The 27,759-nt window shown below is 41.5% G+C and overlaps 1 protein-coding gene across 2 annotated transcripts in view; it reads right to left on the bottom strand.

Moving 5' to 3' along the window:
- The window catches only part of pum1 (pumilio RNA-binding family member 1), a 62,637-nt gene extending 38,382 nt beyond the window's left edge, over nt 1–24,255 (bottom strand). The window contains exons 1-10 of one of the 2 annotated variants that reach the window (XM_034160550.1): nt 24,089–24,255; nt 18,508–18,680; nt 10,685–10,807; nt 10,508–10,576; nt 8,958–9,060; nt 5,429–5,622; nt 5,117–5,289; nt 4,739–5,003; nt 4,539–4,632; nt 2,512–2,610 (exon numbers count right to left, since the gene is read on the bottom strand). In XM_034160550.1, coding sequence (XP_034016441.1) covers nt 2,512–2,610; nt 4,539–4,632; nt 4,739–5,003; nt 5,117–5,289; nt 5,429–5,622; nt 8,958–9,060; nt 10,508–10,576; nt 10,685–10,807; nt 18,508–18,669 — 1,282 coding nt within the window. In that variant the 5' untranslated portion in view covers nt 18,670–18,680; nt 24,089–24,255. Of the gene's footprint in view, nt 1–2,511; nt 2,611–4,538; nt 4,633–4,738; nt 5,004–5,116; nt 5,290–5,428; nt 5,623–8,957; nt 9,064–10,507; nt 10,577–10,684; nt 10,808–18,507; nt 18,681–24,088 lie in introns of those variants that run through there. The other variant, XM_034160549.1, reaches the window with a different exon arrangement.
- Nucleotides 24,256–27,759: the final 3,504 nt, after the last annotated feature.

Here is a 27,759-nt window from a genome sequence, read left to right as displayed (position 1 = left end):
ACGTAGACTGTGGGGGGGTTCCCATGATGCACTGTTTCTTTCTCTTTTTGCTCCGTATGCATCACTCTGCATTTAATCATTAGTGATCGATCTCTTTTTCCTGGTTCTTTCCCTCAGCCCCAACCAGTCTCAGCAGAAGACTGCCCCTCCCTGAGCCTGGTTCTGCTGGAGGTTTCTTCCTGTTAAAAGGGAGTTTTTCCTTCCCACTGTGGCCAAGTGCTTGCTCATAGGGGGTCGTTTTGACCGTTGGGGTTTTTCATAATTATTGTATGGCCTTGCCTTGCAATGTGGAGCGCCTTGGGGCAACTGTTTGTTGTGATTTGGCACTATATAAGAAAAAAGTTGATTGATTGATTGATACAAAACACTGCAATTAAGTAAAAAAGAAGGAGGACTATCTTTGCCAAACCTGAGGGAATATTTTTATGCAGTTTAAGTGAGATATTTGGCTTGCATATGCTGCCCCCTATATCAGGCAAAATGGAAAGATATAGAAACCAACGTCAAACCTTTTCAAATACAAACAGCATTAGGAGACAGAATGGATATCTTATATGAAGAAAATGATAATGAAATTATACATCAAATTATGAATATTTGGGCCAAAATTGTAAAGGACTATAATATGGAAGGTGAGAGCAAAATACTTGTTTGGCCTGTCTTTGCCTCTGATTTTAAACCTGAAAAAGCTGACCTTGGCTTCAGACAGTGGATTGATAAGGGCATCAATACAATTAGTGTGCTTGTCAAAGGAGGCAAATTCAAGAGTTTTGGGGAGCTCCAGAGAGAATTCGAAATTGGAAACTGAATTTTTCAGATACCTACAAATCAGGGATTTCTTCAGAAAAAAAAGATAAAACCATACATATCTTCAAAGGGTAATGAAGTAATATCTATTCTAACTGAAGCATATACAAAATCTAAAAAAAATTATATCCAAAGTATAGCTGGGACTCCAGAAACAAAGAGGCGATATCCCTGGATATGTTAAACAAAAGTGGGAACAAGAACTGGGTATGGTAAAGTCTCAAGACAATTGGTGTTCAATGTGGGGCACTCAACACACAACTACTAGCTCAAAGAAGTGGAGATAATTTGGCCGGAAGAACTCAATTCATTTCATTATTACACCTCACATCAAAAGTAAACAAGTTCAGTTACCACAGCCGTGCTAGAGATTGTGCGGACACATGGATGCCAATCACTCCCACATATTTTGGACTTGTCCAAAATTCCAACTATTTTGGGGCAAGATTTGTTCAGTGATTCAAAAGATTTTAGGATATCCAATTCCTAATGATGTAAAAATCCTGTATTTTGGTGTGATAAAAGATGTAATTATTCCAGAAGACTGGTATCTGGGTAAAATATTACTTGTTGCTTGTAAAAAGGCGATTACCAAGAATTGGTACAAACCGGACTCTCCGAGCCTCAAACAATGGACAAATATAGTGAACGAAATATTTTTAATGGAGAAGATCACCTTCACCTTGAGGTGTAGAGGAGAAGACTTCACTAATAAGTGGGCAAAATGGATCTCCTACACAACTCGGGGAAAGGATGCTGCTTCCATATAATTCAAGTTTGGACTACCAGAGACAAGTTATGCAATTTAAAGAGTTTATGGTATACCCACACACTAATTTTTCTTGTTTATGTATATGTTCTGTAAGGTCAATAAATAGTGAAAAAAAAAAAGAAAGAAAAAAAGAAATGTGCTTTCAGGCTTCCATCCGTGTTCAAAACAAAACACGAAGCAGGGATGGTGCATTCAATGCGCCTCAGGGAATAAATAAACAAACAAATGGAATAAATAAATAAATAAATAAACGAAGCAAGCATGCAGCGAGCGATGCGATTCATAGTTCAAAGTTCTTTATTAATCGCCTCCTTTCGGAGAAATTTAGTTTGGTGCATGAGAGGGGATCAAGATTTCACCTGTCAATTGAATCGAGGCACACTGAATGAATTGATACACTTGCATCGTGCACGTCTGTATCGACATACCGATTCATATCAATTAATCTCCACATGCCTACTATACATCTCAATCTGAGGATAGCAAGCTAGAGAGAAGACTGTGTATCAATGTAACTATGGCAACCATCAAGAATTTTACATACAAAGGTCTGTTCAGTTAATAAAGGAAGCAGCACGAACTGCTAGTTTTCTGTGACTGCAGACACTCCGTCACTGCTGTAGGAAATCATTACATATATGATGAAGCTGCTATATTTTGCTTCTGGTTTTTGCTATTTAAATAGTTGTAATATGATTGTAATGATTGTCCCTTTTCAACAATGTTGCACAAATATTCAAAGATTCAGCTCCATTCACAAACAGAAAAACTCACAATAGCAACATATCATATTTAGATGATTTTCAAAACGCTTAGGCCTGCAAAGATATGTATGAAGTTCTAAATATGTAAGCATGTGCTTTCCACACGGACCACAGAGTGTTACGTTGTACTTGGTATAGTTCTGAGGTGCTTTTCCAAAGTTCTCTCACCAAGTGTTGCTGCAGCTGCTAGTCCAGCTGCATAGGGGTCCGTCCCTGGTGGAGCAGCACTGATGATGTAAGGATTGGGCACAAATGCTGGAGCCAAACCTGGACAACACCAAAAAGGTAAGGCTGAACAACAGCTAAGGTTCACTGCACAAATTATTAAAAGAATAAATAAAGGGGTGAAAAACTAGGATTGCTTTACATTTGTTTGTTTTTATATATTCAAGTCAAAGAAAATATTTTTACCCGTCTCCATTGTTAAGACACTGAACTTTAGATTTGCACCATTGTACACGAGGCAACTGCACAAGCTGACATGTTCAGCGTTTCCCTACTCCTGCTGTTTTATCCTAACTTCTTATACTAAAGTGTAAACGGACCATGTCACAACTGGTAACCATAGAATGATTACTGGGTTGCATCCACATTTCTTCAGGTTGTTCATACAAACTCACTCATTGATGTGAATCCATAATTACTTAAATGGTTATCATTGGATGCTACAAATAGAGATGGTAGTAGCTGGACATACAAGGTCTGTTAGAAAAGTATCGTACCTTTTTATTTTTTTCAAAACCTATATGGATCAGCCAAGCTTGAACCTTCGTGCGCATATGTGAGTTTTTCACGCCCGTCGGTTGAGTCATTCGCCTGTGGGCAGGCTTTGAGTGAGCACTGGTCCACCCCTCTCGTCATTGTTTCATTGCGAGGAAATGGCGCAATGATTTGGGCTTTTTTTTTTCCCCATCACAATTTTTTCAGAAACTGTTAGAGACAAGCAGCTGGAAACCATTTGAAAAATTTATCTGGCTTTCGGTGAAAATTTTACGGGCTTCATAGAGAATAAGGAGTGTTACTACAGCTTTAAGGACGGCCCACAATGGCGCACAGCGCGCCGAGCCACCATCGAGAGGCAGAAACCACCACATCATTTCTAAACGGATGGCTCTGTGGATCCGGGACCGTTGTGTGCAGTTTCTCTGGTTATCACAAGAGCTGGACATCAGCCATTTTCCGGCAGATTTCACTTTTAACAAGAGATTTTGTCATGGAAAGCCGCGCGGAGGCTTCGCGCGTCACGACCAATTCGCTGATGAAGCGAGACAAAGGAACACCTCCGTTTCGGAGTGCCAGAGCACAAGTTGGGACATGCCTATCTCGGCTTTCAGTGCTTACCAGTCGAGTGAGTATAAGAGAAATTGTGGAGAGCTGGGCATGTCCCAACTTGTCCTCTAACACTCCGAAACGGAGGTGTTCCTTTGTCTCGCTTCATCAGCGAATCGGTCGTGACGCGCGAAGCCTCCGCGTGGCTTTCCATGACAAAATCTCGTTAAAAGTGAAATCTGCTGGAAAATGGCTGATGCCCAGCTCTTGTGATAACCAGAGAAATTGCACACGACGGTCCCGGCTCCACACAGCCATCCGTTTAGAAATGTGGTGGTTTCTGCCTCTCGATGGCGGCTCGGAGCGCGGCGCGCGCCATTGTGGTCCGTCCTTAAAGCTGTAGTAACACTCATTCTCTGTGAAGCCCGTAAAATTTTCACCGAAAGCCAGATACATTTTTCGAATGGTTTCCAGCTCCCTGTCTCTAACAGTTTCTGAAAAAATTCTGATGGAAAAAAAGCCCAAATCATTCCGCCATTTCCTCGCAATGAAACAATGACAAGAGGGGTGGAGCAGTGCTCACTCAAAGCCTGCCCACAGGCGAATGACGCAACCGACAGGCGTGGAAAAACTCACGCATACGCACAAAGGTTCAAGCTTGGCTGACGTAAAAACATATGAATCAAATCCATATAGTTTTTGAAAAAAATAAAAAGGTCCGTTACTTTTCTAACAGACCTCGTATGTGCTAACTCATTTTACGTGGTTTCATCATGTAGTCTGCAAAGTGGCGACGACTGTTCTCATCTTGAGTTACTAAAAACTGTTCATGGACTGAAAACAGAAATGTGAAGAAAACCTTTAGGTTTGACTTATTTGTCAGCTGAGTAAAACAAGCACATGTAAACACTGCCGCTCCATCTTACCAATGTGAGGCTGCTGTGCTGCTGCCAAGGCATACTGCTGTTGCTGGGCTGCCGTTAACTGCTGTACTGCTAATGCATTGTTTCTCTGAAACAGCTAAACACAACATGAGACATGAGTCACATTGTAATGCCACTTAAAAGAGCCTCCGAGAAATCCCAAAACAAATGTTTATGTCGTGGCCTCTGCATATTGCTCCTACCTGCTGCTGGTTAGTGTAATCAAATAATCCCACAGTGGGCGCTGAGTCCATGGGCATCTGGGAGTTGTAGTCAAACTGAAGAGGCTCCATCACCGACTCCATAGGGTCCATGGTGACACCACCTTGCTCCACACCAGAGAAGTCTTCAGGGGGCTTGGGGCCTCCACCACCTCCCAGTGGTGTAAGTCCATCAGCCCCTACACCCCCAGGACCCCCAAGTAGATCACTATCAGGACCAGGAGCTGGCATGTTGCCAGGGGGACGACTGTAGGGGTGAGACAGAAGAGAAAAATTTCAGTTCCCAAAACCAAAGTAAGAAGTATTCTGCCAGGAATCTAAATGCGTGTACACATGTTCCTCCATCTCACAGAGTCTTACCCAAACTCTTTGACATCGACATCAAGCCCATTCTGAACAGGCAGCCCATTCGGGTTTATGACATCCCCAATTACGTCAGATTCACTTTCTGTCAACTCTTTCAGCTTCTCTCCCTCAAATGCTGCCTTCGGCTTCTCCCTCTTCTCCTCCTCCACCTCACTGTCCCTCTGCCCCTGTGAAAGGGAAGAAAGAAGACTGAACATCACTGATGTTAAAACCAGAAATGAGGAGGTGATCATAAAACAGTAGAGGGAGACAACACAGAGAGAAAAGGACTACAAGGCATAAACAATATGTCAGAAAATCACTTACATAGGGTCCCTTCCGGAGGCAGGAGTCCAATTTATCAGCAGGTGATGAAGAGAGGACGTACTCTACCATGCTAACTCCCAATCCTCCGCTCTCAGATCGAGGTGACATCACAGAGCCTACTCCAACTTCACCACCACCATGGAAACCCTGTCCTGGTCGACGGGACACCATGATTGGCTGAGATACTGAATGATCTAGTGGGACAGAAAAAAGGGCCAATTAATCAAGCATAGAGAAAACTGCACATTATGTACTGTGCAAATGATAGTTTCCATCACAAATGCAACATTAATAAGGGCACATAGTGTTTTTTCCCTGTTTTAATTAAATCTTTATGTGATTCAATTCAAGGGAAATTGCCTGCCCCTCTCTGAACAATATTCACTGGCTCTTATGTTGGCTGCTGACCATGCTTGAAAATTCACTCACTCACACACACGTTTTAAATTGTCAATCTCCACATGGAACAGAGTCCTCTGAGGTGCACATGCAAAAACTGTTTTTTTTTTTTTTTTGTTGTTGGTTTTTTTTTTTTTTTTGGGGGGGGGGGGGGGGGGGGGCACAACTCGCTTATGTTTACAGAAAAGTGTTTAAAAACATAGGTAAATGCACTTCCCCACAACTCTCAATGATGTGTACAAATATATTCTAGCACACAGACAAAAGGGTTTTGGAATACACTGGACTGGAGTGACCGACTAAAAACATGGGGTACATTACGACACTTATTCCAACTGATGCTGGTTTCTCTTGTCACTGAGAGAAATCAATACACTCTTGTCATCAGTGATGATATTCCAATAATTTGAGCTTTAAAGATCAAGGAGGTCTAGCTGAGAATATACAGCAGGGGTGGACAATACGACTCCAAAATCAATATCACAATTAATTCACACTTACTTCAATTATGATTAATGAGCAATTATTTATTTTGTATTTTATTTCTGCACCCCCTATTTTCTTGAAAATTGAACTCCTCGCACTCCTGCTGAATCAGGTCAAAACAAAGGGAGTGCAGTCCAATGACTTATTGCAGCAGCAAGGTTACGACTGTGATCTACCTTTAAGTAGGTTACAGAGTGACCATGTGCAGATTTTTATCCACAGAGCACATCTACACGATATGAAAGCAATACCATGAAGCGCTGAATTATTGCAGGGACACGGTTTTGAATGTGACATACTTTTAACTAGGTCACAAGGGTCCACTAGCATAGCAACCTCACCACGGGCCCCAGTACAAGATATACTGATGGGCCCTACACGCATGTTACTAGTTATTAGGCGTACGCAATCATGCACATGCACGTGTTGTCCGTGTCCACCCACACTATGAGGTCTATATACACTGAAAAGTATAGATATCTGAGGTTCCCAGAAAAATATGTGCCTCAGTGGAAGACCATCTTGTGAGCCTTTAACTGGGCTTTTGAGTTTTCAATGGAGAGGATAGCTAACCCACTCAGCCACTCCTGCCTCATGGAGCTCCTCAGGTATGTCTTGTTCATTTTTAACTGGGAAAATGGTCTTAGTTGACGCCGCTGTCACCTGCAACGTCAGGAACAAGAGGAGCGGCACAGCTTGTCGGTGGACTGCTGGCGCAGGCCATGCTGGAAAATCCAAAACTGTCTAATTTAGTCAGCTCTGCTCTCCTGTCTTCTTTAACTTTTCTGTCCTTTCTTTTATTACTACCAGATTTATATCTGTAGGAAGGCATTTTTCTGCAAGGTCCTTGGTGTCACTAGTTGTCATAAACCTAGCCATGTCATTGGTTGACATGGAGGCAGCGTATATATTTACCAAGCATTTATCACTGCTTAGCATCTTATGAAATACCCCAACAGACATTACGTTATTCTTTTAACATTATTATATGGTATGGGATTTTGCAAACTTCTGATTGGTCCATTTGCCACTTTCTGAGCTGTACCACATGGCGAGTTGACCGCTGGTGGAGCCAAGTAGACTGCGTGTCCGAAACGAGTACACCGCGTGTGCAGCGTAGCGCTAGCTAATCGAGCAACGCCTTCTATCTATAACAACCAATCAAATTAACGCGATACAATGCCTACTTTGGCTGCCAGTTTGTTGACAAGATGGCAGAAGGTTTGCGTCTGTTAGCGATGCTGACTTAAAACAAATTTTACACGAAAAAGATGCGAAGAACATACAGTCAGCAGCCAACCTGTTTCGCAAGTACGTCACTGAAAAGGGACATGCGCCCAACTTTGAAACTTATGACAGGCGAATGGAGAACTTTATAAGAAAACAAACCTGATGACTCTTCGTCACGGACTTAACAGACATCTCCAGTCGATCGATGGGATGTCAGTTGGTGCAGTATGACAGTAATAATAAAGAGTTGAAACTTGAGATTGATTTTTCAGTTTTAGTATATTTGACAAACTCACAGTTTTCTTGTTTACCATATAATAAAGCAGTTATAGACTTTGATTTCAGTGTACCCGTGATTATGCGGACCTGGTCAGATACGCATAATCACGGGTACACTGAAATCAAAAGTCTATAATTATATAGAGTATTCTTTATTGTAAATTTAGCCCATTATTCATTAGAAATACACCATTTTGGAATATACTGCATTTAACTATTTCATCAATTGGGAAACCATACCAAAGAGAGGGTTGCTTCAAGGCTGTAAGGTAATGAATCAGTTTCGTAATGTGCATTATGTGCACTGTTACGCATAATTTTACACAAGCTGTGTGCAGTGCATGTCAGTGATAATGTAAATTCAGGCACTGACATTAAGCTTTTTAGTGTACTTGTCCATAGGACAAGTAACCCTGCCAGTTTACTTGTCCTATAGGAAAAGCTGGTAGTCCAGACAAGACAGCGCTGCAGGCGTGAGCCGTATGAAGCATGCTACTGTGGAAGTACTAAAATTACACTTTTTCATAAATTGCTTCTCTCCTGTGTGGGTGGTAAAATTCAAATTTCAATGGTTTTAGATGCATTGAAAGCAAGAATAATAGACAAAAAAAAAATTACACTTATGTTGTGATATCAAAGTTCTTTTTTGTATTTTTCTGTCTATGTTAAGAAAATAAATAACACTGAAAAGTTTAAAAACACATTCATATTTGATGGACATAGCATTTGCTCTCTTCTTTTTTTCTCAACATTTTTGGGTGGAACTGCATACTTATTTAAAAAAACAAACAAAAACAATATAACCCCTAATTGTCTTGTTTGATCAAGAGCTAAATCTGGACTGATTTGATTGTCAAATCAGAATAAAATTTATTGCCAAGTAATTATTGTGACATACCCATAATCTCAAGGAAATATGCTGCACAACATACAAGAATATCAAATGAATAATTTATTACGGATCATTTTCTAGTCGCATGTCAAAGTAAGCACCTGCATTTTTTGTCATTACTTCAGGAATTGCAAACTTTATAGTTGCTTGGTGTGCCTGTGATGAGCTCCGGCATGTTACACAAATCGTTCTGCAACACCACACCACAACTAAATCACCAGCGTCAACATGAGTATTATATACCTGAGGCACCCCAGGCACTGTCTCTCCACTGGTCCAGGAAGATCCCTTTCGGTCCATCCTTCCCAGAGTCATCTGTCTCCCAGAACTTCTTCCCAGTTAGCAACTGCTATAGACAAAAACATTGATAGAGAGAATGAGTGACAGGAGGTTAAAAAACAAGATTGCTACAAGCAAAACACAATGGAAAAATGTAAGACTTATAAATCTTTATGCACTCGAGGAAAAAAAAGAAACAGTCAATCTTACATGAGTTTTAAACTGATGATGCACTTTTGTTAAAAGTAAACACTTCAAATCTTTAGTGTGAAGTCACTGTTAAGGTGCTTCCAGAAATCCCCTCATCTGACAAAAGGAGTTTAAACACGCAACATCCACAACTTACTACAAAACTACATGCACAGAAAGAGGACAGAGCATCTTAGTATGCAAGCAAACAAAACATCACCAAAATTTTACAAAATAAATTTTTAGACATTTTATAATGAAAAGCTTACCCAAAGTTGTAAAAGACATCCAGATTGTGAATATATGTGAATTACAATCTCTTATTTAACTATATTTAAGTTATTTTCAATGCTGACAAGCTGTAGTACAGACATAAAGAGTATCTCCTTTGTATTTTTAAAAACATATACTACAGCAAATGTACAGTGAGGAGTGCCTCCCTTACCATGAATTTCTGTGAACAGCGCTTAGCCATTACAATTCAGTTACAAGCAATGTGTGACATAAAGGACAACTGCTTACAACAACACTGACAACAGATACTTCAAGCTGTAACTAATTACTCTGGACAGTCAACTTAATAAAGTAACAGGCAAACACAGATGGAATTTTTTTTAATCATTAACTGTATTGAGTTTTGTATCATCTCATCTTTCAGTGATTTTCATTCTGAAAACCTTGGCCATGTTTACATGACTTTTGTCTCAAAAGGGTTTGCACTAAACAAATGGTTCTTAAAGCTTGGATTTCCTGTTAATCAAGTTTTACTTTTGGGATGCTAATCCAACATATGCATACTTCAGCTAGATGCCCTGGAATAAAAAATAAGACACTTTCATGTCTCATTAACAGGCAACATGAAAGGTGTAAATAAAAGGTGTAAAATCACAGGGGTCAGGGAAGTATCCTTCTTCACTAGACCTAAATAATTTTTAGCCAACAGTTAAACATCTTCCCTGACCCCTGTGATTTTACACCTTTTATATCATCATGCAGGCAAAAATAAATAAACAAACAAATATAGTTTAAAAACTAAAGGTGGGGAGCTTGTCAAATCTCCAGAGCTTGTGCTGCTGTTCCAGCTAAGTATCATCGTCTATGCTTACAAAAGTAAACCTTCTTAGTATGCAGGTATTGCAACAGAAATATAGTTGAAGTGTGTGCAAAGTACACCACAAATTAATGGTTATGTACGATGCCACCTGACAGCCACTAGGCTTCAAAGACCAGTTGTGTGAAACTGTGGTGTCTTCACATAGAGAAATGACCAGACTTCCTCAGAACAACACAACATTTGACTCAAATTATCAACCCTGAAGTCTCACCTCTCCCATGGCCCGCCCCTCTAGAGCCAAAGCCTGGAAATCATGGTTCAGCTCATCCATTGACCGCACCTATGGACAGAGGTTCTTGATTTAGTGATCAAACAAAAGGTTAATTTCTGTGTAGAAATGTGTGAATAATTCTACAAAACATTTACACCTTCTGCAACACACACATACCTGACTGTCATGAATGTTATCGCCAGTAGGCCAGCGATGCTTTCCAGGCTGCTCTCCGTGTTGCCGCTGGAAGAAATAGTCTACCATGGCATCATCCTGGGAACGTCCAGCTCCTGCCACACCCTTAAGACACATACACTCACATTATGCTAGAATCATTGTTAATGTCACCAGAATGTACACGAGGCACATTTGGAGAGAAGGTACATTCCTATCGCTAGTAGTATGATTCTTCAACAAAGTAAGTTGAAGCCCCCCCCCAAAAAACACCTTCAAGATATCACAAATGAACAGAAAGTAAAGCCCACAGGTCCCAACAATTTATAAAAAAAAAAAAAATGCACATATCCCAACTAATGCAAAGTTATTAAATTAGTTTGGACCCATAGTCTTTTGTATTCATATGTTTTAACAATCACAATGATGCACCTTTGCAAACCTGGAACACTTTTAAACAAGAAATTGCATTTGTTTTCACAAGTAAACCTCACGTCCTCTGTTAATGAGGTTAAACAAAATCCCCCACTACACACCCTCATAAAAGAGTCAGCATGTACTGAAAATATGGTAAGTGCTTTGTCATTTGCTGTAAACAACAAAGCACACAAACGCAACCAGTTACCATCAACTAATTTAAGTGTACTTTTTTGTCAAACACTCATGTACACACAAGAGTCAACATTAACCTTGAATTAGTGCCAGCTGGCCACAACATTTAACTCTGTGGCCACCAAATGTAGCTGACCAACTATGGCTACTGTGTTTCAAGAGTTTGCAAGTATTATCACTTAACAGTGACACGTTCAGATTCCTACAGTTTCACAAAACCCCAGGCCCTTCATGCCTTTTAGCTCAAAACATTACATAACAGCACAGCAATGTTACTATTAGCAAACAGTTCTGTTGTAGATACCAGTATGACTGGGTTTTCAAGTATGGGTTTACCAAACCTACTGAGACTGCTAACATGATTTCACAACTTTAACAAGAAACACAAAAGGTGGAACATGAAATAATAAAAAGAAAAAGTAACATAGAAATGTATGATTGTGAGACTTGGATGCTAACCAGTGGCCTAAGGTGATTATTGAATGCTTTTTGGGTACTTTACCTCTTCAGAGGATTACTGGATAGCACTGGAATGACTGTGTTAAACAAAATGCTACTTTGGGAAACAGATGAGGAATAAGGGAATGTCAACCACAACATTTGAGCCATGTAGTGGATTTCTCTGGACATAATCCAGCACATAGGAGTCTCAGTGTCGAGGACATCAGCAACAGGAAAAGCCCAAGCAGGGACCTATTTGGTACCTGGCAGCAGCAGATATTGTGAAGTAGAGATGGAACAGTTGTCTACCTGAGTGCTTGACATCCAGGACAAAAAGTGGTTCCATAGTGTGGGGGGACCATTCGGTCGGCAACACCGGATAAATGAGGAGGGTAGGAGGCAGGGTGTTAACCTTAAAAGTTTATCAAATCTCAGCCACATAGGGTGTGCAGCCAGTACACTCCGAGGGCCGGTCCCAAGCCTGGATAAATGAGCAGGGTTGTGTCAGGAGGGCATCCAGCGTAAAACAAGCCAAAATAAAGATGCAGAGTACAAACAGAATTTCCACACCAGATCGATCAAGGCCCAGGTTAACAACGACCGCCACCGGTACCGGCGGAAATTGGGCTACTGCTGTGTGAAGCAGAAGAAGAGGAAGAGAACATGTCCAGAGACAGTGTGAAAAGAGGAAAACTACAAAAATGGAAATGAGAGTCGGAACTTTGAATGTTGGTAAAGGAAGAGAACTGGCTGACATGATGGAGAGGAGAAAGTTAGACATATTTTGTGTATGTGTGTGTGTGTGTGTGTGTGTGTGTGTGCGCAAGACACCAAGTGGAAGGAAAGTAAGAGCAGGAGCGGTGGGTTCAAGTTATTGTATCATGGTGTGGATGGGAAGAGAAATGGTGCTGGGGCCATTTTAAAAGAAGAGTATGTTTTTTGTTTCATATATTTTTATTGGTGTACATGGAACAAAAGTCATTTCAATGTGCATAGATACATTTCCACCTTTCCACACCTTTTTACATTTTTATAGAAAAAAGTTAGAAAACAGTGCAAAGTAAAGTTAACAACAGCAATATTTAAAGTGTGCTCAAAATATTGATACCATATCATCAGCATACCAAACAAAAGAAGAGTATGTTAAGAGTGTGTTGGAGGTTAAGCGAGTGTCTGACAAGGTGATGAATGTGAAGTTGGAAATTAAAGGGGTCATGATGAATATCATCAGTGTGTATGCCCCACAAGTAGGTTGCGAAACAAAGGAGAAAGATTTCTGGAGTGAGTCAGATGAGGTGGTGGAGAGTCTGCCAAAGCATGAAAGAGTGGTGATAGGAGAAAGGCTTCAATCGGCATGATGGCGAAGGGAGTAAAAGTGATGGGTAGATATGGCATCAAGGGGCAGGTGTGTGGAAGGACAGATGGTAGTTGATTTAACAAAAAGGATGAAAATAGATGCGATGAATACATACTTTAGGAAAAGGGAGGAGCAAAGGGTGACATAAGAGTGGAGGAAGGTGCACACAGGTGGACTACATTCTTTGTGGAAGAAGCAAATTAGAAGAAATTGGAGACTAAAGTGGTGGCAGGGGAGAGTCTAGTTAGACAGCATCGGATGGTGGTTTGTAGGATGACTTTAGAGGTGAAGAAGAGGAAAACAGTCAGAGCTCAATATGGGATCAGATAGTGAAAGCCGAAGGAGGAAGACTGTTGTGTGAAATTCAGTGAGCAGGTGAGATGGGCACTGAATGGAGGGGAAGCAGTTTTGGACAACTGGAAAAGTACTGTAGATGTGGTGAGGAAGACAATTTGGAATGTACTGGGTGTGACAAATGGACAGTGGAAGGAAAACAAGGAGACTTGGTGGTGGAATGAAGATGTTCAGGAAAGCATAAGGAGAAAGATTGGCAAAAAAGAATTAGGATAGTCAAAGAGATGAAGAAAGTAGACAGGAGGACACTGAGATGTAGTGTAGTGTGAGAAGTGGCAAAGGTTAAGGAAAAAGCACATTGTGAGCGGTACAAGAAGTTGAACAGTAAGGAAAAAGAAAAGGACCTGTACCAACTGGCCAGATAAAGGGACAGAGCTGGAAAGAATATGCAGCATGTTAGGGTGGTAAAAGGATGCAGATGTTAATGTGCTGACAAGCAAGGAGAGTGTGTTGAGAAGGTGGAGGGACTACTTTGAGGAGCTGATGAATCAAGAAAATGATAGGCTGGGTGATGTAGATAGAGTAAATCAGGAAGTGCAAGAGATCAGTAAGAATGAAGTGTATGAAGAATAGAAAGGCACTTGGTTCAGATGACATTCCAGTACAGTGGTCCCTCGCTATAACGCGATTCACCTTTCGCGGCCTCGCAGTTTTGCGGATTTTTTAAGTGCAATTTTGCATGTTTCTTTTTTTTTTCTTTTTTCTTTTCAACAGTGCATTGTGTTCTGCGTCATCAGGCGGGCCGGTCACAGCACCGGCTGGCATCACCGTGATTGCTCTCACTGCCTACGATGCGCTTACTGAGTCTGCTGGCTCGGTAAGCGCCGCAGCGGACCACTCACACCGCCCCCGTCTGCTGTGCAGAGCTGCGGCCAACTCTGGCAACAGGTCCAGAGACTACGCTCGCTGTTTTGATGCGGAGCGCTCCGGCAGCCCGCAAGGACAGGATAGACTTCTTGCGGAAAAATTTGCAGCTAAGCCACAAACTTACCAAGATTATAGCGTCAAGGATTCTTGTTTCATTGTATTGGATGTATTAGCCCTATTTGGTTAATGATACGGCGCTGCAGCTTTACGTACATCTTGATACAAACGTTCAGATTCAATTTTCTCCTAATATACAATTTTCATTTTCTCAAAATTTATATGTCAGTTACAATATTTACTTCATTTTCATATATGATTACTTCAAAAATACACTCAACAAAAATATAAACGCAACACTTTTGGTTTTGCTCCCATTTTGTATGAGATGAACTCAAAGATCTAAAACTTTTTCCACATACACAATATCACCATTTCCCTCAAATATTGTTCACAAACCAGTCTAAATCTGTGATAGTGAGCACTTCTCCTTTGCTGAGATAATCCATTCCACCTCACAGGTGTGCCATACCAAGATGCTGATTAGGCACCATGATTAGTGCACAGGTGTGCCTTAGACTGTCCACAATAAAAGGCCACTCTGAAAGGTGCAGTTTTGTTTTATGGGGGGGGGGAGATATACCAGTCAGTATCTGGTGTGACCACCATTTGCCTCATGCAGTGCAACACATCTCCTTCGCATAGAGTTGATCAGGTTGTCAATTGTGGCCTGTGGAATGTTGGTCCACTCCTCTTCAATGGCTGTGCAAAGTTGCTGGATATTGGCAGGAACTGGTACACGCTGTCGTATACGCCGGTCCAGAGCATCCCAAACATGCTCAATGGGTGACATGTCCGGTGAGTATGCCGGCCATGCAAGAACTGGGACATTTTCAGCTTCCAAGAATTGTGTACAGATCCTTGCAACATGGGGCCGTGCATTATCCTGCTGCAACATGAGGTGATGTTCTTGGATGTATGGCACATCAATGGGCCTCAGGATCTCGTCACGGTATCTCTGTGCATTCAAAATGCCATCAATAAAATGCACCTGTGTTCTTCGTCCATAACAGACGCCTGCCCATACCATAACCCCACCGCCACCATGGGCCACTCGATCCACAACACTGACATCAGAAAACCGCTCACCCACACGACGCCACACACGCTGTCTGCCATCTGCCCTGGACAGTGTGAACCGGGATTCATCCATGAAGAGAACACCTCTCCAACGTGCCAAACACCAGCGAATGTGAGCATTTTCCCACTCAAGTCGGTTACGACGACGAACTGGAGTCAGGTCGAGACCCCGATGAGGATGTCGAGCATGCAGATGAGCTTCCCTGAGCCGGTTTCTGACAGTTTGTGCAGAAATTCTTTGGTTATGCAAACCAATTTTTTCAGCAGCTGTCCAAGTGGCTGGTCTCAGACGATCTTGGAGGTGAACATGCTGGATGTGGAGGTCCTGGGCTGGTGTGGTTACACGTGGTCTGCAGTTGTGAGGCTGGTTGGATGTACTGCCAGATTCTCTGAAACGCCTTTGGAGACGGCTTATGGTACAGAAATGAACATTCAATACACGAGCAACAGCTCTGGTTGACATTCCTGCTGTCAGCATGCCAATTGCACGCTCCCTCAAATATTGCGACATCTGTGGCATTGTGCTGTGTGATAAAACTGCACCTTTCAGAGTGGCCTTTTATTGTGGGCAGTCTAAGGCACACCTGTGAGGTGGGATGGATTATCTCAGCAAAGGAGAAGTGCTCACCATCACAGATTTAGACTGGTTTGTGAACAATATTTGAGGGAAATGGTGATATTGTGTATGTGGAAAAAGTTTTAGATCTTTGAGTTCATCTCATACAAAATGGGAGCAAAACCAAAAGTGTTGCGCTTATATTTTTGTTGAGTGTAATAGTTACTAGATTTATTTGAGCTTTTCTTCACTGTCAGACTGTTAATGTGCACTCAGTTTTTATACACAAACATGTATTTCTTTCAAGACAGCATGGGAAAATTCCAAAAACTCATGGAATTACTTTCAAACCCCTTTAAATGACTAACTGGAATAATGAGTTCATTTATTGAATTTGTGGATGTATTTACAGCTTTGACTGTAGAATCAGTACTTTCTTGTGTTTGAGGTGCGGGATTTGGGGGGTGGGAATCATCTCAAAAACTAAAGCCCAGGTTACACATAGACAGTTTTGTCCGCGGGTAGTACGTAGACCGAAGTTCGCGGTAGTTCCGGCTGTTTTTGCGGTGGAAAGGGGCAGAGCATTTCGCCGGCGTTTTGAGCGCCGTACTAGCCGCAAATCCGCGGATAAAACGCCGCTAAATCCGCCGAATAAAGCGGGGTTTTGATGGCGTAGCATCCAGCACACGTCAGGCAACGGGGGTTAATACTCAGTTCTATCCTTTACAATCGCAGGTTAAGACGCGCATGAGAACGGCGGTGTTCTGCTGCTGCCGATAATGCCCTGTGTACCGCTGGATTTATCCAGGAACTTTTGCTTATAGGCACTGCCCCCAGAGTATAATAGGCTGAAGCAGCTGTCAGTGCAGGGGGAGGGAGTGACGGGAGCTCATCTCTCAGCCTTTTCTTTTCTCTCTCTTTCCCCTCCTCAACGTGTTGCTCGTTTCCACCACAGGGCTACCCTCTGCTTCTGAACCAGACCTCTTGGTAAGTCATTGCCACTGCCAATTTCATTTTAGAAGGTATACTGGAGCTTCTCTGCAAAAATATCTGGAGCTGGCCGCGAGTGAGAGACCTGCATGCAGCGCGCTAGCGTTTTTATACTGACCGCTGCCTATCGGCCATTTGGAACGCCATTAACTGGGAGGTGGCGTCTAGAATAGCGTACTGTCCGCTAGCGCCGCCGTTTTGTCTGCCTCTGTCGCCGGTTAAAACACCTTTGAGGACGCCGATGTGGGCTCTATCGCCGTTTTACACGCCGTTGGTTAGGGATACAACGCTGGCCACCAATTACGGCGGTGTAAACTGCGGCACTACAGGAAGGGGCGGGATGACACGGCAATTAAAAAGTATCAAACGCCGTTGTTCGTGTTGTCTCCGTCGTCAGGCCACTTCTCCGGGAGCGCTCCCGGAATTATTCGACATGTTGAATAATTTTTTCAATGATTCCCGGTGAAGCTGGAACAAAACCACGCCCCCGTGCGCCGACGTTAACTAAGGCGTTTGATCCCTAAAACGGCCCGGAGGGGGCAAAATCTCTGCCGGGACGCTTCCGGGAGAGTTTACCGTCTATGTGTAAACGGGGCTTAAGCCAAGGCACCCAGAGCCCAATTTTCTCTCTCTCACTCAGTTCACCACACTGGCTCTTCTGCTTATCTTACTTTAGGTTGAACTTATTGTGTATTTTACATGTATATATTTTGCACATCTTTTACTCTGATGCCTTCACCGGGCCTTGAGTACAGAATTTCCACCTCCACCAGAGAACAGGAGACGACAAGGAAAGAAACAACATGACTCGCTGAAATATTGGTGACTTGTGTAAACAAACATGCATACATAAAGAGCAAATTATCAGCAGCAAAACTATCATGTTTATATTTATATATCGAATGATAAGTCTAAACAGTTAATTATCACAGCAGTCCTACTGGGAAACGTAATGGGGAGCTGGTTCTTCACTTAGACCCTTCCATCTAACCATCAAATTCTGGATTCCTCCATGCCATTTAAAAACTGACATATGAAATAAAAGCACAAGTATCTTCCAACTCTTATTTTTAAATAGCTTTCAACTGAAATAAAGTAAACATTTTAACTGACTTAACACAAGTAGTTTGATAAAATGGAACATTTTGCAGAAGGGGAAAGTGTTTTTAGAATGTTTTTAACCAAGGTGTATGTAAATTTATGTCCACAAGTCCATTTTGTGGAGATACAGAGGTCAGGCAATAAGAAGCACTTTCTATTATTGGAGAAAGTGATGACAAGGAGCGCCAGCTAACACCAAGGTTAATGTGATTGCAGGCTGGCTTAATCAGAGTACGTCATTGATCATAATGTGCAGTGCATAATGATAAATGTGAACAATGAACAATTTATAGTGAAAAGGAAAACACAGGTGGCATTTGAAAGATTATTCTGAAATATGCCAACAGGACAGACTCCAACTGCCAAAATCCCCTTCTTGGAAACTGAGGATGTTAAGGTGACAAATATTACCTGCTGGCTGGGGGGTGTGACCTGAGGGGTCTGCCCAGTTGGAGGGGCGTGTCCTCCACTGCTCAGCACCACAGGCATGCTGGGAGATGTACTTCTATGGTGGGGGCTGAATGAATCCTGCCAGAGCACTGCTTTCCTCTTCAACACACACACGCTGCTCATTCCACCACAGCCTGTGCAAACAGAGAGATTCACTGGTCACATGGAAAACAATGGCAGAGTGGGTTATATGTGGACTTCAACACCACATTGCCAATGATTGCATCATCTCCAACTTAATTCAAAACGCTAACAAAGGTAAACTTTTTGATTGAACATAAATGCAGTAAAAATCATGTAAATCAGCCTCATGGTGGAAGAATTCAACTTGATCAACTCAATGTGAAGATTCATGACAGAAATGCTTCAGACCTGCAGCATCTTTAACAGAATGTTCTGTCTGCATGCGTTTTCAATTCCACCTTAGTACTTGATGCAGTGAAATTTTCTATTGAAAACATTTGCCAGGAGGTTAAATAAACAAATCAAATTATTAACCATGACAGCACAAACACTAGTTCACTTACTACTACTGACAAACAGCATTATGTTAATGCAGTGATAGCAAAACACTTGTTTTGTTAAAACACTGAAAACGGATAGACAGACATTCTGCACCCTAAGTGGGTATCTGTATAATAATGTGATACATCTAAAAAACAAAAAAAATGTTGCAATTGTGGACTTGTTCTGCAAAAGGTTCCTCCGTTGACTGGATTGTCATTTTTTGGTGTGTTTTTACCTGTTCAAGGCTAGTTCGTCATCACAAGCACTAAATTCATTCAATCAGTTTTGACTGCAAGTAACACTGACTTTCAGCACTGCTGTAGTGTGCACCAGCCTTTACGCTGTTAAATGATTACTGCACATACACCCATCATGAAAGAGAAATATCTTGTGCAACTTCACTCACTCATCTCAACTGCTTACTTCATTTCATTTATTAAAAAAAATTGTAAAGTGAGAGTACCATATAGAAATTGGGTGGCAAACAACCTCGTCATTTGTCTTTGATCTTTTACATATTCTCCAGGTTGTTTATGATTAAGTTGTGAGCCAGTTTCAAATAGTTAAAGAAATCACTATAAGTCAAATGACCTACAAAATTAAACAGATAGATTGAAATTGCAGACATAATAAATGGAGCCATGACCCACCATTAATTAATGGACCACTTTTTAGGTCAGGCACATACCGTAATTTCCGGACTATAGAGCACACCTGAATATTAGCCGCACCCACCAATTTGAAAAAGAAATTCTACATATACAGGATGCACTTCTCTATAAGACGCGGGTCTCCACGTTGTAACATGAGATATTTACACAGAAAGATTTTTTAACTTTAATTAAACAGTACCATCAATGCTTTTTCCCTGAAGATGACATGTAAATATTGACGCGCATGTCATCCAGCATGTGCACAGTGTCTCTGCTTCATACGGAGAACTGAGTAATTTTAACTTTTTCTTTTTCTAACTTTCATCGCGAGCAGCCAGGCTCGGATGGAATCTATGGTAAATGAGACGTTAATGAGGTGCTGTGACTTTTTCAACGCTGTGCCAAGACAGAGAACCGGTTTGGAAGAGTGGGGGAGAAGGCGCCGCTCCATGGATCTGATGGTGCAACTGTGGCGCAAAGTGCCGGAAAGGGTCGTTTCTTCGCTAAAATGAACAGGTAACACATTATATTTAAACTGTGTGTGAATTTACACCACATGAGTAGCGCAGCTTTCAGGAAATCAATTGACGTATGTCAACTTATGAAAAAGCCTGTAAAAATCCATAAATTAGCTGCATCATTATAAAAGCCATAGTGTTCAAAGCGTGTGAAAAAGGTTACGGCTTACAGTCCATAAATTACGGTAAATATCTAGCAATTTTTTATAGCGAGATTGTTTTCCATGCCAAACTATACAGCATGTGACAATGTTACTTATGAGTAATGCCCAAAGCTGCCACAGAAGCAAACAGAAGATTTTATGAGAATCAAATTCTACAGATGTCAGTCATCAGTTGAATATTGTCCAGTTACTAAAATTATCTTTAACCATCTGGAATTGGATAATAAAATCCACACCCTCTTCTGGACAACAAAGCTACTAAAATCCAATATAAACTAAATTAAAATGAACTAATCACCTTGAAACACCTCTAAAATAACAAACTATGCAAAGGTGAAATATGAGTACCAATTTATGAAAAAAAAGAAGAAAGTTGAGTGACAACAAATATAAATGCACAGGATAGGCTCAAACAGTGGACGCACAACATAGAAAATTAAATGAGGCAAATAATGTGGCAGGAGAATTACACTATCTTCCATACAGCCTATACCGAATCAATATAATTTACAATAAACTTTCTGTACCTCTGTCCACTGCCTGAAAGCACATCCAACATTTTATTCCATTTATATTAACCACACATTACAAAATGAATACAAATCCCCACATAGACCTATTATACACACATATAGAATTCTATTACAGTATTTACTATCAGTGGATCCATGTGGATCAAAGCAGACAAGCTCTGGTCACATGGTGGATCACTATCATTCATTCTCTATACCCATTTGCACCAATTAAGGGTCACGGGGAGAAGAGGAGGAGGCTGGAGCCTATCCCAATGTTTATTGGGCAAAAGGCAGAGTACACCCGGAACACCCTATCATAGGGCCACAGACGAACACAGCCACACTCACGGTCAATTTAAAGTTTCCAATTCACCTAACCTGCATATGTGCCCAGTGGCCACTACAGGCACCATGAAGGCTCAACAGGCACCCTGAACACAAGACAGCTAACAGGGCTCTGGTGAAACAAGAAGTCCTAAACTGCAGATCAGGTGGAGGTAATGGCTTGTAACCCAATAGCTGAGAAGGTGGATGAAGATTGCAGCAGGTCTTCAGACCCCAACCGCCTGGAATTCCCAGCCATCTGAACGGGCTAAGGATCTGTCAAAGACAGTGTGTTTGTCAGTGTGCAACAACATTCCCACGTTAAACAAAGCCACTCACAGGCATGTCTAGATAGACCCTGGATGTAACTATCCCATCTGGGAATCGATCAAGAGATGATCTTCCTTACTACCAAGGGAATGCCATGATAATTGTTTTATTCCTTTTTTATTGTAGTTTTTGACAAATTTACTGCTGCCAGTGTTGGTGTTCTCTCTAACTCCTACAGGTCTCCAAGTTACTACATTTAAAACTGGGTCTAATCATCCTCTGGTCTAGTTTAGGGTCTGCCACCAGCTGCCTTTTGTAAATAAATTCATGCACATTCAAGTTTTGCACAGGTTTCTTCCCAGATCAACTCCAGTAAAGGAGTGCAACACATAATTTTGCTGAAGAAGCAAAACTTTTTTTTTTAAACTGTTGCAACAGCTATTCAAATCTTATGCAATAATTTGCAGGTAGAGATGAGAAAGTCAAGTTTTGTCAAATCATTCATATGTTGGAACCCCCATCTTTTCAGTTATTTATAACTATAATATGTATGTTTTTACATTACCAGGGTATACACTCATGTTTGTTTGTTTTTTTTTGTTGTTGTTTTACTGACTTTCACTGTAATGTGTTTCTAACCTGTGGTGTACTGGTGTGAATCTTGTAGTACACTTTAAAATGCCTTTACTCTGAAAGTGCTATGTACATAAATTGTTTTTTGTTTGTTTATTCTGCAAATAAGGCAGCACGGTGGTTAGTGGTTAGCACTGTTGCCTCACAGCGGGAAGGTCATGGGTTCAATTCCAACCTGTGGCCTTTTTGTGTGGAGTTTGCATGTTCTCCCAGAGTTTGCGTGGGTTTCCTCCAGGTGCTCTTGTTTCCTCCCACATACAAAGACATGCAGGTTAGGTGGATTGGAATCTTTAAATTGTCCATAGGTGTGCCAGTGGGTGTGAATGTGTTTGTATGTCTGTTTCTGTCCCTGCAACAGACTGGCATCCTGTCTTGGGTGTACCCCGCCTCCCGCTCTATGACTGCTGGGATAGGCTCCAGCCCCCCATGACCCTTGACTGGACTAAGCAGTTGAAGATGAATGAGTGAGTGTATTCTGTAAATATAGAAGCATACAAACAAAACCATCTAAATATGACAACATTAAAAATCAGGATAACACATGGAAGCAAAACCAAAAACCTTACTTCCAATGTGGTCCTTATTACTGAATCACACCCAAATCACTGCCAAATTTTGATTCATCCTTAACTGAAAGAAAAAAAAAATCCTGCTTGCAACAAATTGAGACAAAAACCTACTTGGTGTGTTTTGCGGATGAATCAATGGAGCACAACAGCCTCAGTGGTTTTCAACAAATGAAATATAATTGCTATTTTACAGCTGCTCTTCATCCAAGAAGCTCTGATCTCTATTTAAATTACCAGTTTTGCATTAGTGTCACTACAGGCGTTGGGGAAATTACAAGCAGTATTTAAAAAAAAACAATGAGCAATACAGTAATTACCTTCGAGGATATAGCTCACATTATGAATCTTCAAACGCACACGTTCTGTTCGGCTGCTCAAACCACTGTGCAACAACACGCCCCCCTTCATAAAGACAAAGAAGAGAGAAAAAAACACCACACCACACACAAACTCACCAGCTAAATAGTAAAATCTCGCCAGATCACCCACTCATTCCTCAAATATATAACCGGATTTGGCCTCAGTTTTCATTCAACAACAAAGCAACGATGGGATGATGATAGTAACAACGCGTCGAAAAAGAGCAAAAGAGAAACCCGGAAATCCACAACACTGGGGCCATTCCCGACAGCAGAGCTCTCGTCTTGCTGTGCTACAGGTTTTAGCACCCGGAAACATGAACTGTGCTCCATAATCTAAGTGGGTTAATCATTATTCAGTAACCGGGGATCAATCCAGCGCATACCGGCCACAGTCAGGGGTGTGACAATACAAGCAGCTACCTGCAGCTAGCTTCAGATAAACGTTCAGCACAACACAAACACTGCTTTCCCATGGCGACACGGCACATCAAAACGAACAGGGGGGCTTTTTACAAAAGCTTCACAAATCGGGTCGTGACAATAACATGAGATTTGGTGAATTTTCGTTGCCTCGTTTGTTGTGGAAGATTCACTGTAAACAATTAACACGGCCTCCCGATACAAGCTTATCCGGTCGAACAGGGGAAACAAAAGGCTCTGCACAATATTCACACAAGCTGCAGTGGTTTCTTCATAACATTACCTCGTTATGAAGACGCAGCCGGGACTCGGACCCTGTGTGCACGGAGAGTGCAGCCGCACACGGCCCCCTTTGACGCGGATGCTAACAAAGGCCTGACCTGTCTGGAGCGGAAGACCGACACAACAGGAGGAAGGAGGCAGGCAGCAGAAAGGGAGGCTGCCGCTTCAGCCTCGCAGAGGGGAGGAGAAGAAAAAAAAAAAAAAAAAAAAGCCACACACACTCCCGTTTATGATCTCTCGGTGACTCCGATACGGCAATAACCGCACGGTTGCGTGATTACGCAGCATTCTGCGCTCGCAACACCGGCAGAAATGGGATACTCACCGGCGGAGAGGGTGGATGTTCGCGGATTTCGGCCCCAGTTTCTCGCTGACACACCAGGCTTTTACTCCGACAACATGGCGCTTCAGCGGAGGACCAGGCGAGAGCGCTGCATGACGGGAAGGGATGAGTGAGAGCGTGCGGTTCATTGCGCCAACCGGGAGGGGAGGGAGGGTCAAACCGGAGTCGGTGCCTTTGTTATACAGCGTGCAGCCCATTTGTTTTGTTAGGAATGTTTGGATTCTGCTTTGACCTCATTCACATCATCAGTGAACAGAGAAAAAAAAAAAAATACCTTTTTTTTCAAGAGATGGTGTTCGCCATTTTTTTTTTTGTTTTTTTTTTGTTAAGCACTTTGCATTGAAAATGATCATTATCACACGGGCAGGAATTTGAGTGAAAAGACCAGTTTTGTGTCTCCAAATCCAAAATACCACCACGGTGTTTATTTATGTATGTATTTATTTATTTATTTATTTGAACGAGTGTCGACGATGTGTCTGCAGGCGAAAAAAAAAACACTTCTGTCCTGGGGTGTGGATGACGTAATGCAGATAATCTATGGCTGCACTGAAAGAAAATCCATATTGTCATTACGTAAAATTGCTCTGTTATTTTAAGGCAGTTTTATAGTGAGAGATAACATACTTACACAAAGGTTGATAAAGACTGTACTGTACTATCATATTGCAAACAAGGGGTTCTTTACTGCAATAAATCTAGTGCAGCACTCAGAGCGCATTTCCCAGCCAAGTCATGACAGCCCACTTGACTAGAGGTGGGCGATACCGGGAATTTTGGTATTGATCCGATACCAAGTAAATACAGGCCCAGTATCACCGATATCGATACCAATACAGATACTTTTTCATATTTAAGCTTCATAGATCCAAAGGATCCAAAAGAGCTAGGATAGAATTTTGCCAAACATTGTATGTGACAACAAAATATTATCACAATCAACATTTTTGTTTAAAATATCACTCAACACAACTTAAAACAAAATCTCCTGTGGTAGAGGGCTGACAAACCACAATACAAGGGTGTGCTGCTCCGTGTTGTGTGACACAGCACAGTGCTGCTCTTACAGACAGAGTAGACTTTGCTGAAACTGCATGCACAGCAGTCAGTGTGTGCGGGAGAGAAAAAAGCTTGATCTTTTTACACGAGGATCGTTCAATATCAATACCAGGGTTGGTATCGATATTATCGATATTAGGATCGATCCGCCCACCTCTACACTTGACAAGTGCTGCCAATTTGGGTCACATTTGCCTTCTGTTTTGGCTCACCATGGCAATTCCAATTCCAATGAAGTTGGGACATTGTGTGAAATGTAAATAAAAACAGAATACAATGATTTGCAAATCCTTTTCAACCTATATTCAGTTGAATACACCACAAAGACAAGATAGTTAATGTTCAAACTGATGGACATTTTTTTGTTTTTGTGCAAATATTTGCTCATTTTGAAATGGCTGCCTGCAACACATTTCAAAAAAGCTGGGACAGTGGCAACAAAAGACAGAAAGTTGATGAATGCTCAAAGAACACCTGTTTGGAACATTCCACAGGTGAACAGGTTAATTGGAAACAGGTGAGTGTCATGATTGGGTTTAAAAGGAGCATCCCCAAAAGGCTCAGCCATTCACAAGCAAAGAAGGGGTGAGGATCACCACTTTGTGAACAACTGCAAAATAGTCCAGCAGTTTAACAACAATGTTTGTCAACATTCAATTGCAAGGAATTTAGGGATTCCATCATCTACAATCCATAATATGATGATAATATGAAGATTCAGAGAATGTGGAGAACTTTCTACACGTAAGCGGCAAGGCCGAAAACCAACATTGAATGCCCGTGGCCTTCGATGCCTCAGGCGGTACTGCATTAAAAACCAACATCATTGTGTAAAGGATCTTACCGCGTGGGCTCAGGAACACTTCAGAAAACCATTGTCAGTTAACACTGTTCGTCGCTACATCTACAAGTGCAAGTTAAAACTTCACCATGCAAAGCGAAAGCCATACATCAACAACATCCAGAAATGCCGCCGCCTTCTCTGGGCCCAAGCTCATTTGAAATGGACAGACGCAAAGTGGAAAAGTGTGCTGTGGTCTAATGAGTCCACATTTCAAATTGTTTTTGGAAATCATGGATGTTGTGTCCTCTGGACAAAAGAGGAAAAAGACCATCCAGAGTGTTGCCAGCATCTGTGATGGTATGGGGGTGTGTTAGTGCCCATGGCATGGGCAACTTACACATCTGTGATGGCACCATCAATACTGAAAGGTACATCCAGGTTTTGGAGCAACACATGCTGCCATCCAAGCAATGTCTTTTTCAGGGACGTCCCTGCTTATTTCAGCAAGACAATGCCAAGCCACATTCTGTATGTGTTACAACAGCGTGGCTTTATAGTAAAAGAGTGCGGGTACTAGACTGGCCTGCCTGCAGTTCAGACCTGTTGCTCATTGAAAATGTGTGGTGCATTATGAAGCGCAAAATACGACAACGGGGACCCCGGACTGTTGAACAACTGAAGTTGTACATCAAGCAAGAATGGGAAAGAATTCCACCTACAAAGCTTCAACAAGTGTCCTCAGTTCCCAAACACTTATTGAGTGTTGTTAGAAGGAAAGGTGATGTAACACAGTGGTAAACATACCACTGTCCCAGCTTTTTTGAAACATGTTGCAGACATCTATTTCAAAATGAGCAAATATTTGCACAAAAACAATAACATTTATTAGTTTGAACATTAAATATCTTGTCTTTGTGGTGTATTCAATTGAATATAGGTTGAAGAGGATTTGCAAATCATTGTATTCTGTTTTTTACACAACGTCCCAACTTCATTGGAATTGGGGTGATGAAAGAGCATTGTCTTTATTTTTTATTTATTTTTTTTAGATTTACAATGTTCATTTTCTATTAAACATACATTTAATTGCCATTGTGTGCGTATGTGTGTAATTCGCAAAAGATTTATTTATTTTATTATTATTTTGTTCTGTGGTCCTCCATCCAGATTAATTTATGGACCTTCAAAGGCAATAATTTGGGCATCTCTGCAATAGTGTTTAGACAGAGGACCCCAAAGCAGAGAACCACAACTATAGTAGGTTGATGTTGGTTCATTGTCCACTGCCCTTATTGTTGTGAAAACAGTTCAAACAGCAGACAAAAGACTTGGTCAATACACAGGCGGATGTCAAGCCCACAGGCAATCAGTTCAACAGGCAACAGTCTTTTGGAGGGAACTGCAGAAGAGTTATCAAAAAAAAAAAAGCAACCAGAAGGTCACTGCACAAAATTCAATAATACCAGGTGACCAAATTCAGAAAGGACTACAAAACATTGGAAATATAACAAGAGAGCAGGTACAACCCTACACAATTTGGCAACAAAGAACACTGTGCAGTTATAAAGGCAACCAACAATCAAACACTGAAGTGCAAGGACACATGAACATATAAGCCAGAAGATACGTGGAGCAAATGCAAAAGAGACATCAAAATAAAAGCACCAGAGATTCTGTAATGTGAAAATAACCAGAGAGCAAAGAGATTCATAATATACACAATGTATAAATGCAAGGAATATTATCACAGATTAGAAACAAAAAAGAACTAGAAGCACTCGGAGAGTGCAAACCTCCGCCAAGGCCATGG

This window comes from Thalassophryne amazonica, chromosome 20, assembly GCF_902500255.1.
Source record: "Thalassophryne amazonica chromosome 20, fThaAma1.1, whole genome shotgun sequence".
NCBI lineage: Eukaryota > Metazoa > Chordata > Actinopteri > Batrachoidiformes > Batrachoididae > Thalassophryne > Thalassophryne amazonica.
Note: the sequence above shows the minus strand (reverse complement) of the source record. Positions and strands in the feature narration are given on the sequence as shown.